This window comes from Carassius carassius, chromosome 28 (genome assembly GCF_963082965.1).
Source record: "Carassius carassius chromosome 28, fCarCar2.1, whole genome shotgun sequence".
NCBI classification, from domain to species: Eukaryota; Metazoa; Chordata; class Actinopteri; order Cypriniformes; family Cyprinidae; genus Carassius; species Carassius carassius.
The window spans coordinates 14,437,787-14,455,840 of NC_081782.1; the positions used below are offsets into that span (position 1 = coordinate 14,437,787).

Below are 18,054 nucleotides of genomic sequence, written 5' to 3' on the forward strand. Positions count from 1 at the left end.
GATTTGAGCAGTTTGTGGCACTGTTGAGGTGGTGTGGAAGCCCATGTTTCTTTGACAGTGGCCTTCAGCTCATCTGCATTTTTTGGGCTTTTGTTTCTCATTTTCCTCTTAACAATAGCCCATAGATTCTCCCTGGGGTTCAGGTCTGGTAAGTTTGCTGGCCAGTCAAGCACACCAACACCATGGTCATTTAACCACCTTTTGGTGCTTTTGGCAGTGTGGGCAGGTGCCAAATCCTGCTGGAAAATGAAATCAGCATCTTCAAAAAGCTGGTCAGCAGAAGGAAGCATGAAGTGCTCCCAAATTTCTGGATAAATGGGTGCCGTGACTTTTGGTTTTCCAAAAACACAATGTACCAACACCAGCAGATGACACTGCACCCCAAATTATCAGACTGTGGAACTTAACACTGGACTTCAAACAACCTGGGCAATGAGCTTCTCCACCCTTCCTCCAGACTATAGGACCTTGGTTTCCAAATGAAATACAAAACTTGCTCTCATCTGAAAAGAGGACTTTGGACCACTGGGTAACAGTACAGTTCTTCTCCTTAGCCCAAGAAAGACGCCTCTGACGTTGTCTGTGGTTCAGCAAATTTCTTGACCCATTTGTGTGTGGTGTCTCTTGATGCCTTGACCCCAGGCTCAGTCCATTCCTTGTAAAGTTCACTCAAATTCTTGAATCAATTTTGCTTTACAATACTCATCAGGTTGCAGTTCTCTCGGTTGGTTGTGCATCTTTTTCTTACACACCTTTTCCTTCCACTCAGCTTTGTTAACATGCTTGTATACAGCACTCTGTGAACAGTCAGCTTCTTTGGCAATTTATGTTAGTGGCTTACCCTCCTTGTGAAGGGTGTCAGTGATTGTCTTCTGGACAACTGTCAGATCAGCAGTATTCCCCATGATTGTGTAGCCAAGTGAACCAATCTGAGAGACCGTTTTGGAAGCCTCAGGAAAACTTTGCAGGTGTTTTGAGTTGATTTGCTGATTTACATTATATTCACTATATTCTAATTTGTTGAGATAGTGAATTGGTGGGTTTTTGTTAAATGGGAGCCAAAATCATCACAATTAAAAGATTCAAAGACTTAAACCACTTCAGTCCGTTTGCACTGAATTTATTTAATACACAAGTTTCACAATTTGAGTTGAATTACTGAAATCAATGAACTTTTCCACGACATTCTAATTTATTGAGATGCAATAGTAGTGTCTCTCTACGTAGCGTTGTGTAAACGCTGCGTAAACACAAAACCATGTCTGCATTTGTGATTGGAGAAACAACAAGTGCTACTCTACACTGCTCAAAACTCATGTTTGAATCATCAGTGGCAATAAATAGGAGCTATTTTAGGAGGGTGTGGTTGACTCGTAACTTTTATAAAGAATATCTCTTTGGATTTGAGACTTTAGTCTTTGCAACTTTAGGTATCTTGTCTATTCACGAACAGCTTGTAACACTCCAAAGAGAAAGGAAAAATTTAAATCGCATCAAATGACCCCTTTAATCTTTATAATAAGTGCTGCATCATGCCACTGTGCATTTTGACTTGTTAAAAGTGATAGCCAATGCCCTGAGAAAGCCTTTTAAAGGCTCAGTAAACATGATCACAAATGTTCATATTATTCAGTGTGGCCTCCTCTGTCCACCTGCAAACAAAAACTCTGCCACATCCCATATCGTATTTGCAATTAATTAAACCTGGATGTGACCGATTACATCTGTTTAAAAATATTCTCAGATGTATGCTTCCAGTGCAGTTAACATTCCAGTCTCTGGTGGACAGATCCTACAGATAAGCTCATTCTTGCTGTAAGGTCTCTCTCCAGCTGAAGCTGTGGTTGGGCCCATGAGTTAAAGGAAGAATTGGTGGGTCCACTAGCTGCCAGACCCCTGAGTCCCCCTGCTCCTCACAGGCACACAGACCCAGGTATGGAATCTGGATGGAAAGATTGGCTCCCATTAAGCATCATGTTTAAAGTGTCAAGATCGAATGTTTAAAGAAAAAAGGATGAAACTAACCTTTCGAACTACTTGCACAAAATCCTTAGGATTCTGAGGAGAAAGGCCTTGGATCTGGCGAGTGCAGGCCTCCAAAGAAGAAGCATGTCCCACAAATAGAATATTTTTTCCTGATGTAAAAAAGGAGGCTGTTGGTAAACCTCTGCGAGGATCATGTACTAAAAGCAATATTTCTGATCACTTACCCTTATTTTTGCAGTATGCCAAAATGTCTTTGGTCACCTGGTGGCTGCGACTAATGTACGTATCATACGCCTCCGAGACGGTTAGTTTGCTAATGGGGATGTGAGGTCTGCAGGAAGGCACGTGTCGATCAGGACTGAATTTGAAATGTAAACCGCTCCTTCACTGTATATAATAATCACTTTATCTGTTACCTGTATGTTGTGTCTACATTAAGGTTGGCTGCAGCAAAATCTACGGGGGGTATCCAAGCAGGCAAAGACGTTCCTGACACCCATTTAGTCCACTCAAAAAGCCCAGGCTCCACTCGAATGCTTATTCTTCCATCTTGCTGCATTCCTAGAAAAGGTGCACATAACATTGGGGTCGGAGAGTTTAATGGATCATTGCTGTATAAAACTATTCTTTTTTTTTTTTTTTTTTTAAATCTTGCTGTACACAATTGTATACAATTGTGTATTTATAATATCTTTATATTTTCACAGTATAAAGTTGGTCTTTATACATGAAAAGATATAGCTGTCTTTTAGATTTTAATAATGAAGTCTATACAGCATCTAAAAGATTTAAAACCCCTGGTCTAAAAGACATTTACAATTTCCTACTGGAATTTTCCTGTAGACATGTAAACTACTGCTGCCAACAGGTTCCTGACTACAGTATGTACCTCTGAGGATTTCATGAGCTGTCTGGACACATCGGAGGCTGGGTGAGCAGTACACAAAATCAATAGTGGTATTACTTTCCAGCATAGCTTCACCTGGAATTCAGATGGATGACATAAAAAGAGCATGATACACAATTCACTGGGAGAATTCAACATCATAACATGGGGCAGACATACCCACTATCTTAGCCTGTGTAGCTCCAAACACTGTGATAGGAGAATCCATTCCATAGTCCCTGTGTGCTCCACCCCAGGCAGGTAGTTCAGCAGGCATATTCAGGTTACTCCTCATGTACCTGCCTGTAGGATGACAAACTGAGCTTGCAAACTAAGGGGTCATTTACACAACATTTTCAGCCAAAAACGGGAAACTTTTTATCTGTTTTGCCAATTCTTTAACATGTTTTTGTCGACTGAACAAATTTATTTTTGAAAACGGTTTCAAAGTGCAAGTTTTTGAAAACGCCACCGTTATCATTTCCAGGTAAAAATGGGAATTTTGAAAAACGAGCGTGTGTAGTAAATGTTAGGTATGTAGACATGCGCAGTATGTGTCGATTTTAAAGGCAAGCGCGGACAAACATACACAACAATGGCAGAGTACATGGTGGTGGTGGTGTTGCTGCTCAAGAGTTTGCTAACGCTTCTTCAGCAAATTGTAGATTTACTTCACCAATATTACAACCAACAGCGGAGATGCATCATATACAACATATAATCGTCACTTCCCTACAGGTACTGTTTACGAACAAGGTGACAGCACCCACTACTGGCCTGGCATACATAATACAGCTTTTTTGGCCGTTTTCGTGGATGTGTGTAAATGCAAATCGTTTTGAAAAAGTTGTCGTGTATACGTGAACATTTTTAAAAACTCAAGGGAAAAACTTTTCCTTTCTTTATTACATCGTTGTTGTGTAAATGTAGCCTAACTCTAACCGGTTCAAATTACCTTTAGAGTCAGAACACTGTGAGAGCCAGTGTTTCCCAAACACAACATCCATTCTTTCTCCATGCCGACATACAAACAAGGTCCTTTTAGGGGTCCGAGACTGGATGCTTGAGCGAAGCACCTATCATCAACAGCACAGAAATGCTCATAAATGATCAAATCATCTGTAACTGAACCAACCCAAAGTTTGTTTTGAACTCAACAGTGAAAAATTTTGGAAAAGTTACTTTAATTGCTGTAACGTGTAGTAACAGGCACCTGCATAGGTTGGCAAATAACACTCAAGATGGCAGACTCTCCCAACTTTGAGTTTTCAAAGCATCGTATGTTGAGCAGCCCATCCAATGATTTGCTCTCCTTGCAACCCTTTTCCGAAGGGGAAGTACAAAAGAAGGAGTGTGACCTGTTTAAGAAGCATAGAGAGAAGAGCATCCAATAGACACTTTACTATCCCATTAGGCCACAGGAGAGTATTTGTGAATGGACTTGAAGCGATGCAGCTGATGCTGGTAGGAAAACATGCAAAATGTAGTCATTTGTAGTCAAATCATTTGGAGAACTTACCCATGAAAGACCCACGTGTCAGACTCATCAGCCGGGCTCACATAGTTCTCAGGCAGCAGGGCAGAGGTGCCTGTACCCAGAGACGTGCCGTACACCCAGCCCTCACTAGTGCTCATTTGCTCCACTGGTGTCGTGAAGATAAAGTCTCCAGGCACCAGTTCCAGCTCATCATCATTCTGAGGGGTGTAGGGGTACATCACTCGCAAAGTCTGACAACGAAACAGAGGTAAGTCTGCATTAAAGTGCATTCCAGTGAACTAGCAAAACATTAAAACTGAAAATAAGTTTTAAAAAGACATAAGGCTCAACTCACCTCGTGATTTGCAAATCGTATGTCTCGTGAGAAGAGGGTAGCGAGCCAGTCACAACCCAGCTTGACTTCAATCCCTCTTGCCAACTTTTCCAAGATAGAATAATGATTGGTTGGGAAGTGATAGGCTAGAGTCAAATGAAGCTGCTTTTTATGGGGTTCCACATGAACATCTATGAAATAAATAGGGAATAAATTAATAAAAATGCTCACGACACTATTCAAATACACAGTATTTTGATAGATGAATAAGTATCAGTTTATTTCATTAGAACACAATTAAAACAGGGAAAAAGAGGGGGAAACATCTAGAATGTTTGATTTACAGTTTATCTTTGATAAGTACAGATTTAAAGCGATAGTTCACTCAAAAATGTAAATTCTGTCACCATTTACCCTCATGTCTTTCTTTTTTCAGTAAAACAAAAAAGGTGAATGTATCTGCTAACATTTGAATGTTCTGAAAGGGTATCGTGTCCAAAGGATGTCAGGCTCAAAAAAGGACAAATAAGCACCACAAAATCATAAAAAAGTAGTCCATACAGTTGTTTGCTATATTATGTGCACTATATATGTTTTCTGAAAATACATGATAGCTTTGTGTAAGGAACAGAATAATGTTATTTTAGTATTATATACTATTATATAATTTTTTTTCATCAAATTTTAGTAATGTTTATTTAATGTTTGTCATTAAAAAAATATATTCCTTTTTAGCTTTATTTTATTTAAGGTTTAGTATGAGTAATTTTAGTACTTAAAGCTACAAAGGCAATATATCCTTTTTATTTAAGTTTTTTTTTTATCATTTAATAAGTGAAAATTATTTTTAATTATTTTAGTTAATAGTAACAACACAGAACAGACTAAAATTCATGTGATTATTTGCTGATAATTTTAGTTTTGTAAATATCGTGTTTTCATTATAGTGAATTCTTTATTTATACATTTCTTCTTTTGTGTTCCATCAAAGAAAGAAAGTCATATGGATAACGAACACTATGAGGATGAGTAATGAGCTGATTAGAACAAAATTAAACGGGAGCACTATGCAGGCACCATCTGTGACAAATGCTCTGATTACGCCTCCCCACCAGCTTTAGCAGCAGCCTCCACCGCAAAGTCAGCCGCAAACTTCTTCAGCGTCTCAGCCACCTGCTCCTCCACGAAGAGGCCTATGAAGTTGGTGGAGGTGTAGAGCTCCAGGGGCAGGGGGCTGGGGAAACGTCCTCTCCATTGATTCACTGCAGACTGCAGAGCTTCACACAGAGCCACTAGTTTATTGTCTGGACACTACAAACATATAAAATGAAGAAATGTAAAATGACACAACTTAAGAATAATAAATCAAAATTAAAATAGAAACTGTGACTCACCATAAAGAACTGGCAGAGTGTGATGTGTGGGAATATGTTGTGAGCTTTGTTTTTTCCACAAGTTAAGCGAGACTGCTGCCAGAAATGAGAAAGCTGGTTTTGTAAAGGCCCACTGGGGCGCAGATACAGCACATACTCTCTTGGTAAAGAGTCATCCAGAAAAGGGTCATCCAAATGAGAGAAAAGCCTATGGAGATAAATGCCCATGATAATGAATGCTACAGCACAGCTAAACCTTCAAATAAAGCCTGTGTTATTGTTACCGTCAACAAGAATTGTTTTATGCACAGAAAAACTGGAGTGACTCATATGAACCACTAGAGGGCGGTACTATTCCTCAAGAAAAGCCAGCTCAAGCAGGGTAAGTGTAGGAAAGCTCACCAGTCACATGCAAGCTGAACACTTCTGCCTCCAGTTGATGCCAGAGCTTTCAATCTGTAAAGAGAGCATATTTTGAGAATTATCAGCATCCAAATTCAAATAATATAGTTAGAACATTTGGAAGATCTGGACTGTACTTCGGTGCCTTGCCTTTTTTAAAAAATAAAAAATTAATAAAAAATATCAAGTTGATTAATTCCGACCATTCGTGCCAGTGTGTTAAAGCCATGTTTTATTTATTTAGAAAATTAAATCTTTTTGCCTTTCATTTAGATTTAGCAATAAAAAGAGAAAAACTTCTACATTCATAAAATATATTATACGGGGTAAAATAGGTATTGAACATGTCACCATTTTATCCCAATAAATATATTTCTGAAGGTGCTGCTGACATGAAAAGTACACCAGATGTCGGTAACCACCCAAGTAATCCATATATAAAAAGAAAACAAACCAAAAAATTGCAAAAAAAAATGGAATGGCACAGGGAAATAAAGTACTGAACTACTGAAATGTATTTAATACTTTAAAAAAAAAAAAAAAAAGCCTTTGTTGGTAATGAAAACTTCAAGATGCCTCCTGTATAGGAGAAACTAGTTGCATGCATTGCTCAGGTGTGATTTTGGGCCATTCTTCCACACAAACAGTTAGGTTCTGTGGGCCTCTTCTATTAACTCTGACCTTTAGTTCTTATTTTCTATTGGATTCAAGTCAGGTGCTTTGCTGGGCCATTCTAGCAGCTTGAGAGAGTTCTTGGCTGTGTTTGGGATCATTGTCTTGCTGAAATGTCCACCCTGTTTCATCTTCATCATCCTGGTACTGTAGGTATTGGGACTGAACCAGCTTATATTATTTTCCACTGACAAGGGGCAGGACATATTTGCTGAGAAAAATGGTGTTGTGTTTCATTAATGTTACATTATTTAAAGTACAGTTTTAAAAATATATACTTTAAAGTACAAGTGCAATTTTACCATTAATTATCTTTAGTTAACTAAAACGCACTGTAGTATTCCAGTTAAGTTTATTGTTAAATTTAATACTAAGAAAATGCTTTCCCACTGTGTGGAACCACTGCATGCAAGTTCATTAAGCATGTTGTACTGTGCAGGCCTGAGCGAGCATATGATGGCAACATGTCTGAATTCTATGATTGGTTGCATAAGACCCAAGGTCTGCTAATATTTCCTGTGGACTGTGTGATTCTAATACAGTATGCTATGCACTCATACTATGACTCCATGAGGTCTGTGACAGTGGAAAGCATGTGTAAAATGAGATGAGATTATATTTTTATGATTTCTAACACAAGCCAGAGAAGAAGCTGTGTGAGAGAGGTGATCTTTCACACTTCTCTCGCACATCAGTGTTTCATACACACTGCGGTTGCTTCTTGAGGTGAGAATACTGCTTTAAAAAGCATTTAAAAAAATTAGGATTAACTTTAAATAGAAAGTGCTTCAGTATAACACAGCCTGGGTCATATTTTCCTTGATTTTGCATAGTTCTGTTAATGGTTTTTGAAGATAAACATACTTCCTTAATTTGACTGGCTTCTATCAGGTGGCAGATGAGTTTATGCCAAAATACTGTTTGGACACACAACCTTTGATATAAATAACAAAAGATATGGGACACATTTCTGTCTTCATTTTAAAAAGTTATTAAACTATGCACTATAATATAGTTAATTGGACTTTAAAAAAAAAAAGGAATATGTTTTATAGGAAAACACTATTTAGTCCTATATAAGTCCTATACACCAGATTTTATTAAAATTATTTTGGCAATAATACAGTAACAAATTTGTGACCCATTTCTGGGTCATGACCTTTATTTTCTCTGTTTAAATAAGGCAATGGACTTTTAAATTGACATTTTTACTTTTAAACAATATTGCAATATGCACAAAAAAAAGTATGCTATAGTAAATATTTTGTTCTCGCCTACATGTTCCTCATTTAACTGCCTCATGAATAATATGTGTAACCTGTAAGACGTTAAGTCATGAACACATTTTCATTTTCAGAAAAACCTGAAACTTGATATAAGAAGACGTAAAAAAAATTTAACAGCATGCGTGTGAACAAATAATCGTCCCATTGAACAAAAATACATTGTGAAATGTTTTCTGTTCTCAAAGCTCAACTAAATGACACAATGACTGTGGTTATATGCAATTTTTAACATTTGAGCCTGTGAACAGGTCATTATAAGACTATTACCACTGAAGCGAAACCCCAGGGTATACCAGGACTTCCCCTGAGCTCTGCTCTGCAGCTACCTCAAACAGGAAATAGTTCACCAAAGGCCACGGCCAGTCTGTATGTTTGCTTGCTGTAAACCTGATCTCTTAGAATAAAGAACTGGTTTAACAACACAGTAGAAAGCAGAAGGAAGGACAAGGTTAACAAGATATGACAGACATAGCCAGAAAGCCAAAAGAGAGGGGAAAAACAGACTTCTCTGTGGAAGCTTAAGCAATTATTTTCGAAGACAAAGCACAGACCAGCAAAAACATTTCATTTTAAACTACAGTAGGTCTCTCACAATTCTAATGAAATTTGATTTGTTATAGGTTTTTGCAATATTATTTGTCTGTTGAAAAATTTATTACATGTATTATTTATTACAACTTTAAGTATGAGAAAGGTGCACTGCAAATAAAATGCATTACTACTGCTATTTTTGTTATTATTATTTATTACTTTGGAATTATTAGCAGCAGTCAACATGTGGCATATCTGAACATAATTAAATGACCAGATATATAAAAAAACAGAGATTATGAAAATACAATCAAACACTGAAATTTATAATATCTCTATGATCTCTCAACAACATGCAAATTATTAACATGACATAAAATTAAATGGGATTTTTTTTTTTTTTTTTACAAAATATAAAAGTGTGCTTTACCATAAACCAAGAAAGAGTACTGGCCTAAATACTGTATTTGTATAAGCCAGATTTTCAGGTGAATATGTGCCAAAATAACAGTTAGATTGGGCTCATGGTCTTTCACAACAACAACCAAAAAGAAAAAAAAAAGAAAAAAGGAATTTCTATCCTCTTTCATTTTTGATGTTTATTCTGCTATTTTAAATATATAATATATGACTGATATGCTATTGTTAGATGCATGTTATTTTTGCATTTAACATGCCCCCCCCCCATTTTATCAAAACAGCCCTGCACTTTTTCATAGTAAAGCTGCCCAGATCAAGTCTTCTGCTACTACCGTTTCTTACAGTAAAATGACTAGCATACTTCTTCATGCACAGTAAGTCCACTGCATGCAACAGAAAATAGACTTTATTTAACTAGTTAACAAGAAGATAACGGAACAAATAAATTCTTATTTATTAATAATTACAATAAATAAATAAATAAATTTTTTTTAATGGAAAAAGCTCTTGACAACATGAATAATTAACATGCATACCAAGCGTGATAGTGAAAACATCCACCCATTAAAGTTTAAAGTAGGTCATAATGCTTGAAGTAATATTTTCCTTTCAAAAAACCAAATGTGCATTTTAAAATCAAGATTGATGAAGAAGAAGAAGAAAAAAAACGCCCACACACACAACTTGTCATGTCTTCAGATGCCTTTTTAGGTCTTACAAGCTATTTCCAATTTACCCTGAATTACTCATATACAGTTTGATGAAGGTGCAGTGGGGTGATTCTTTACAAATTCCGTAGACACATAGATATTAAAATAAATATGAATGGAAATGTGGAAATGTTTGATCAGCAAATTTTCTACCTATGGCTCAATAATTGTACATTTAGTCATTTTGCATATGTTTTTATCCAAAGCGACTTACAATTGGGGAATACATAAAGTGATTCTTCTAAAAGGAGACAAACAGACACAGGAAGTGCATGTAATACCAAGTTTTAAGCATTGTTCAAATAAATACAAGCTAGAAAGGGAAGGAATATTTTAGGATGAAGTCAAGTAGCATCGAAAGAGATGAGTTTTTGGCTGTTGCTTGAAAATTGTCAGGGAATTTGAACATATATATCCACATGTGCTTTGAGAAAAAAAATGGAGATGTAAAAAAGCATTTCATAATAATTATCAATAATTCGACCATTTAGTACTACTGCTTTTCTGCCACAACTCACTAACAAGAGTAACATCTTTGTGGTGTATTTGTGATATACAAGCATGCGCTGTTTTATTTCAAATCAAAGCTAAATACAGATAGAAACAGCGCATCCTTGTGGCGCGGAGGACACAGAAGAGCATACGCAGCACGGTGATATGGAGTGACACAGAGGAAACCGTTGACAAAAGGAATTATTGAATAAAGTTGTTATTTTTGTTTTCTTTGCTTACAAAAAGTGTTCCTGTCGCTTCATACAACCCAGATTGCAGATCTGATGGCAGATGGATTATTCTGACGACAATTATCATACCTTCTATGGACCTTGACACTCTTATTTACTTGGCAGTCTATGAGACAGTCTCAAGCATCCAGGTTTTCATCCCAAATATCTTTGTTCTGTTCTTTGTTCTTTGTAATTGTGTTCTGAAGACGAATGGAGCTTTTACGGTTTTGGAACAACATGGGGGTAAGTGTTTAATGACAAAATTTTTATTTTGAGGTGGAGTAACCCTTTGACACAATTAAGATTAGTCAGTTTTATTATTCTGTTTTATTTTATTCTATTTTTGTCATTACTGATTGTTTATTTTTATAAATAACTCAGATAATCTCAACAAAGTGACTTCATTATAATTCATTATAATCCAGCTGACCAAACAGGCATGAACACATCTTTCACTCGACTCTTTGGGGAAATCCCACAGCTCAGACCTCTGCATCCTTAAGTTTCCTGTTTACAGACCTTCCTTTAGCCTGATTCGTTGCCAAGACACTCAAGAGAGTCACTGCAATCCAAAACAACAATTCAAACAACTAGTTTTACAGACAGATGCTCCAGTGTGTACAGTGAATTTAAAAGATTTACTACTGCAGTACTGCAGTTAATTGATTAAAATTGTTAAAGTTATCAATGCACCTAAACAGTATTATATTTTAAAAAGTTAGGGATCAGTAAGAATTAATTTTTTAAGAAATTAATCACTTTATTCGGCAAAGGATGCATTAAATTAATAATGAGTGGGGGTAAAGACATTTATAATGCTACAAAAGATTTCTATTCTAAATAAATGCTGCTATTTTGGAGCTTTTTATTAAAAACATGACAGTTCTCACAAAAAAAGACGACAGAAATAAATTACATTTAAAGGGGTCATGAACTGAGGAACCGAAATTACCTTGATCTTTTGATATTTAAGAGGTCATTGTGTAATAATATTTCACAACATTACTGTTTTATTTTGATAAAAAAAATGTAGCCATAAACAACTTCAAATATGTAACATTTTTACTAATCACAGGTCTTTTTTTGTACAGGTCTTTCGGTTCGGTACGCATGTATACCATATTAAATGGTAAAATAAATATTTAAATGTACAGTATGTTTAAATTAATCTGTTATGAAACATGCTATGACAGCCATTGTGTAATTTAATATATTTTAACAAATAGCTTAGAAAATGTTTTATTTATAATTGAATTTAAAAACTGCATTATGTGCAATTTACAAGTCTGCATAAAATGTATTTATTTAAGTCGATTGTAGATCATCTATTTAAAAATAAATAGAAATTAAATTTAAGTCTGGTTTAAGCTGAGGTAGATTTTTATCATTAAGAAAATTTTAACTATAATTGAATGTATTTAAAGAAAGAGCAACTTGTTCAGTAAACCATAAACATTTTTTTTTTTCAGTTTAAAATGTAGTTTCCCCCCTACTGTACCGGAAACATACCGAGCCATGACGTTAAAACCGAGGTAAGTACCGAACCGTAATATTTGTGTTCCGTTAGTTGTGTATGGTAAATATGTACAATTAATAATCCTGTCCCTTTTCCAAAACAATAACCAACACAGCAAAGGGTGGAGCTGTATCCTTGTGTGCCTTCCAGAGCTTGAGTGTGAGCAGGAGGGTTGAAGGACACCCGCATTTGGACACACGGCTCTCATTCTGGCAATCGCACAACTGCCACAGATGGTGGACTCACAAATGAGAGAACACACACTGATACAGGCCCTTTATAAACAGTGGAGGAGTGGAAGAGTAGGCTGACTTTATAACAACTGCCTTTGTGGATCCCACTCTTGTGCCTGCGTCTGTTTTTTCAGCAGTGAAGGAGAGATTTTCTCTCTACTGATGCTTGCGTACTGGCCTACATCTGTTTCCTTTATCCCAGCAGCCACAGAGGGAGCTGAGCCAAAGAGAAAGAAGAAAAAGATACGATTGATCTCACTGACGCCCAGCAAGAGCAACAAACAGACGCTATCCCATAAACCCCAAGGCCCAGAAGTACCAGCTGCCATCCCTGCCACACGGGGGACCGAACGAAGAGAAGTGCGCACAGCTGTCCATCCCAAAATATGGCCAGCCAACACCTGCAGGCCTGTCGGCAAATGTGGCCAACTGTGTGGCCAAACTGATGGCCCACTTGTTTCCACAGAACATGAAATGCATCCTCACAGGCTGCGAGGGATATAATGTGGCCTTTTAATAGGGAAGATGATCAGGATCTGTGTATTTATGCACCAGGAGGTCATGGTCGCTATCTCATCGCCTGTGTTGCATGCCATTTTTCAGGAAGGAAGCTGATGACATTTACACAGCGTGACCGACCCTGAGACAAAACCACAGTGAGGCAGCATTATTATATGCACAGACTGACTACTGGTAAATTACTCTAAATGATACCTTATGACAAGACAGTAACGGTGATATTTGGATGAGCAACACAATAACGAGAAAGACTGGTTAGTGAAAAACAAAGACAAAATTTTAAAGAATACTATCTTATGAATTTTTAATGTTATGAAATAAGAGAGGACTAGAGCTGTCAAGCTCCAAAATGACAAATTCACCATAAAATGGTGCAAATGACTCATACACTACAAATTTACTCCGTTATTCACTGACAATCTTGACATCCACTTTAACTTAGACCACCATGAGCTTGTTGAGCTCATGAGAGAATGAATGATACTTGTGTAAATAATCCGTTTAAGCAGTTCTAACAAGTCTGAATGACTCTACTGATTAATATGATTCTGTGCACTGGAATGATTCTATTGAAATGAATCTGCTGATAGGTGTGATTTTACTGACAAGAATGATACTGACCAGAATGTTTCTAATTACAGGAATGATTTGGACTGGAACAATTCTACTGATCGAAATTATTCTACAGATTTGAATGATTCCCCTGATTGGAATCAGTTAACTTTAGCATTTTGCAGACGCTTTAACTCAAAGGGACGTACAATGCATTCATGCTATACAAATTTTTTTTTTTTTTTTTTTTTTTTTTACCAGTATGTGTGTTCCCTGGGAATTGAACCTATACTGATGCACAAAGTGATACTGAATGGAATAATTCTACTGATCAGAATGAAACTAATTAACAGAATGATGTTCATCACAATGACTCAGTTAATGATTCACATTTGAAAATATCAAGCCCTCATTAAGTTATATCTATTATTTTTTGAGTTTTTTTTTGTCATTTTGGAGCTTGACATTTCCAGTCCTTATTCAGCTGCCTTATATCGACAAGAGTGATTTTATAAAAAAAATAAATAAATAAATAAAAAAAACAATTAAAATTGAATAAAAAAAATTCATTTCCAAATGCAACAGGACCATATGAGTAAACACCAGGGCACAAACAAATAATAATCTTCCCACACAAGACAAGACATTGACTACATGTGCTTTAATTCTGAACAGCTGCATAGTCTTGGGTTTTCTCATTTACTTGCCAAAATAAGAATGAAAAAAAAAACACCTTGTGACTTACAAATCATTCATGCTGTAATGAGCACAGATGTTCCTCCTCACATGTTACAGGACACATTTACCCTCATTACACTGAATGGTTCGGTATGATGGTGGTAGTGGTATCTCATGTAGGGGTGTTGATATGGAGGGGGGTTGAAGAGTTTGCCAGGCATATGGGCCCATCTGCATGCTAAGAGGGCCCCCAAACTTTTGAATTATTATTATTATTAACATTTTAACTCATTGTTATCTACTATACACAAACATGTTTTAACCATAATTAGTGTAGTCAAATAAAATTACAATCTGTAAATTATAGAAATGATTAGTGAAAGTGAACTTCTTGTAATGTAACTTAAAAATAGAGCCCACGACATTAATAGCACAAAGAAGAACATGATGTATAGAAAGAAGAACTTGTTCGGTGGCCTTCGGTGGATCTTACAAATTAGGTATAATATTAAAACAGGAAATCAGGGCAGTTTACTGTTGTTATGTGGGTTAATAATACAAACATAAAGGAGACAAAGGTAAAGCATATTAATAACTCCTATGACTATATGACTACACTCGACACATGCTAGTTCATACAAAAGCACAAGTGCCTTTACATACAATATTTATCTTTATTTTTATTTAAATTGCCCAAGGGCATACTGAAGACAGACACATTACACTATTTGGAAAATCACACTGTCTGAAAGCCTAAATAGATGTACGTTTTATAAAACATCTGACAAATACAATGAAATATGAAAAAAAAAATTATTTTACTTTTATTTTACACAAATATTATTTAATTGTTTAATTCTTTCTCTATTTTATATATGCAATTATAATTTTAGATTATATTTACATGTTTATGTGTGTGTATATATATATATATATATATATATATATAATTCAGATATGCTAAGTGAATGGCAAATGACATACAGAAATCTATAGCCTACACTGATTTAGACATAATCCTCTAGTTTACATCTCTCTGTGGGTTTTTTTTGACACAATTACCAAAAATAGCTTGCAGACTATCTTATGTGATGCTGAATGTGGCAGCAAAAGCACATCAGTGACCCGAATGACAAACAAAAGTATTTTTTGAGCTAACCATACAGGTTATTAGAAACAATTTGCAGTGTAGGGTAACCGCTGTTTTCAGATTCGTGACTTTATTACGACTTAAAATCAAAGTAGTTCACGCCAGTGACAGTTTAAAACGTCCTGAGGCACCCTATAGATGATTAACCCTGAGAAACGAAACATTATCTTTATTTATACAATTAATATTTTAAGAAGAACGTCGTCATGTAGCCTATGATAAATATGGCACTTACGCTCTCTGCTGAGGAAATCCCATCGAAAGCAGCACGTCCAGATTGGATCCATGTTTGACAGAAACGCAACTGTTCTGTCTCAATCTGCGAGGAATAATCTTTGAGTAAAGATCCTCTTTTGCTGCCATCCTTCAGTCCCATCAAATGATACTAACGACAGTCGAATACGACACATCCACATGAGCTTATTTCGCGATTTACACTATGAGTACAAGCAAAATCGTCCCTCCTCCTGACAGCGGCAGTGTATGTTTGTATACAGTTAGTTATACAGTAGATTAACGAGCTAGTAATGGCTGTGTTTTAAAAACCTATGGAGCTGTCAAGTCAGGACACGGCAGCACATTTGAGCAACGCGCCTCTATGCCCTAAAATGCTGTCTAAGTAGGCAGGTCACGAGGTTTTGAGACACAACCCAAGTAATATGCGCGTCAAACACTTATAACTACCAGACACGTTTACTCGTCACGCTTGACACCAACCCGATTTAATTAACTTAATTTACCTACAAGTCTAAAGCTGATCACTATTTACCGTTTACTGTGTCTCATGACCCGCGATATTAAGTAAATGAATAAAATAACTACCACTGCTTAATTAAGTAGCCTATGTTATTTCACTACTAATGTAAAGTGAGTCAAATAATTTATTTTATTCATTCACATTTTGACAAAGGATACAGTTTTATTCATTTCCTGGTAGTGCTGACTATAATAATATAGGCTAGATTTAATTAAAATCCGTTCACAACCACGTCGACTGGAATAAACACTCTCGGCTGTGCTCAAAAATTTCTTTACAACACAAGCACAGGATGGGTGTGAAAGGCTACCAATGCAAAGTCAATTGTTTCTCATTTCAATTGAAGCCCCACCTTCTGCTAAACAATGATCTGCGATAAATGAGTCTGAAATAGGAAAACAGTGGCGAGCTCATTTAAACTCAAGTTAAAAACTGAAATACAAAGTTAAAAGGAATAGTTCTCTCATAAATTGAAAAGGCTGTCACCATTTTACCCTCAAGTCAATTCAAACCTCTCTACGACCTACTGTTCTTCTGTGGCACACAAAAGAAAAGAAAAAATTGGTTACCATTGATTTTCATTGTATGGACGAAAAATAGTTAAACATTTATTTATTTATTTTTTACAAAATTTAATGTTCCACAGAAAAAACTACATACATGTTTGAAATGACATAAGAGTAAATTATTACAGTTTTTTTTATTTTTGGGTGAACTATCTCTTTAAGGGATGTTCCTCAAGCGGAGTCACAACAGCTTTTTGGCAAACAAACAATTAAACCTTTTCACTGAGTGATCAGCTTCGACTCGGCACTGATAGACTTTATGACTCATAAGGCACAATAAGACAAAACACACATCCTGCCTTTTGGAAAGCCCTCTTCATCTCCACCTAGTGGTAAAACATAATAAAGATTTATACACTATGACAAAAATGTTTTGTGTATCATGTGCAACATTGACAATAGTAAGAAATGTTCCTCGGGCACCAGATCATGTGACATTACATTTTACAATACATTAAACTAGTAAACAGTTTGTAGTATTACTGTTTCTGTATCTTTAACCGCCCCCCCCCCTCCCCCTCCAAAAAAAGTATCCTTGGTGAGCAAGAGAAATTTCTTTTAAAACCAACTAAAAAATCCTACCAATCCCACCAAACTCAGACATGTATGTTCAAGTGTATATTTATGTTTGATATAATTTTGCATTCATAATGTCTAAATTTGTAAAAAACAAACGAACAAACAAAAAAAAACATTCTAAAGAAAATACATTAAAATGGTTTATGGAGCAAAAATGTTGAAGTGTAAATGTTGCAATAGAAATATTTTCCGATTTGAGTAGAATCTTTACAGTAGGTCATTTCCCCCTAATTACATACACAAACCAACCACAGCACCACTGCCAGGCAATTTGCAGATCCAAACTACAAAGACAAATGATCATTCAGATATGCTGCCTGTTTTCTGTAAGTCATATTACCTCTAATGCTTTTCGTAAAAAAAAAAATCATGGAACAACTCAAGGTATCATTTACGAGAACTTAAGGAAATGATGGATGCCTTGATGCATTTATGTATACACCGACCTGATAGACAAATTGCAACCTCAACAGCGGAATTTTTGGTGATATATATAATTAAACTGTATTTAAAAAATGCAGTCAAACTTCTTTTCAGCTATGTATGAGAGTTTGATGGATGGACTATAGCATCATACCACTGTAGCTCAAAGTTTTCATCCATGAGCTATGCAAGTCTGGGCCAGTCTTTACACTGAAACGCATTGTTTTCATCGACCACTTGTTATCCTGAATGAACAGTGAGGCTGATGATACATGGGGC

The 18,054-nt window shown here is 36.1% G+C and overlaps 1 protein-coding gene across 1 annotated transcript; it reads right to left on the reverse strand.

Annotated features, from left to right (window-relative positions):
* Nucleotides 1-911: 911 nt before the first annotated feature.
* ubash3bb (ubiquitin associated and SH3 domain containing Bb) lies at nucleotides 912-16,077 on the reverse strand. The gene is made up of 14 exons (XM_059514498.1): nucleotides 15,686-16,077; nucleotides 6,459-6,512; nucleotides 6,078-6,264; nucleotides 5,796-5,994; nucleotides 4,705-4,874; nucleotides 4,392-4,600; nucleotides 4,086-4,230; nucleotides 3,828-3,948; nucleotides 3,053-3,175; nucleotides 2,876-2,968; nucleotides 2,403-2,547; nucleotides 2,211-2,317; nucleotides 2,026-2,135; nucleotides 912-1,942 (listed from the first exon to the last, which is right to left on the reverse strand). The coding sequence occupies exons 1-14, from the start codon at nucleotides 15,811-15,813 to the stop codon at nucleotides 1,805-1,807; spliced, it is 1,929 nt and encodes a 642-aa protein (XP_059370481.1). The 5' UTR covers nucleotides 15,814-16,077; the 3' UTR covers nucleotides 912-1,804.
* Nucleotides 16,078-18,054: the final 1,977 nt, after the last annotated feature.

Bases quoted from the DNA above. Each gene is read 5' to 3' on its own strand.
- ubash3bb (XM_059514498.1), bottom strand. From the start codon at position 15,813: ATGGCAGCAAAAGAGGATCTTTACTCAAAGATTATTCCTCGCAGATTG. The intron at 4,601-4,704 runs GTGAGTTGAGCC...TTTCGTTGTCAG, and splicing joins TACGATTTGCAAATCACGAG to ACTTTGCGAGTGATGTACCC. The intron at 2,318-2,402 runs GTAACAGATAAA...GCCTTCCTGCAG, and splicing joins AATGTAGACACAACATACAG to ACCTCACATCCCCATTAGCA.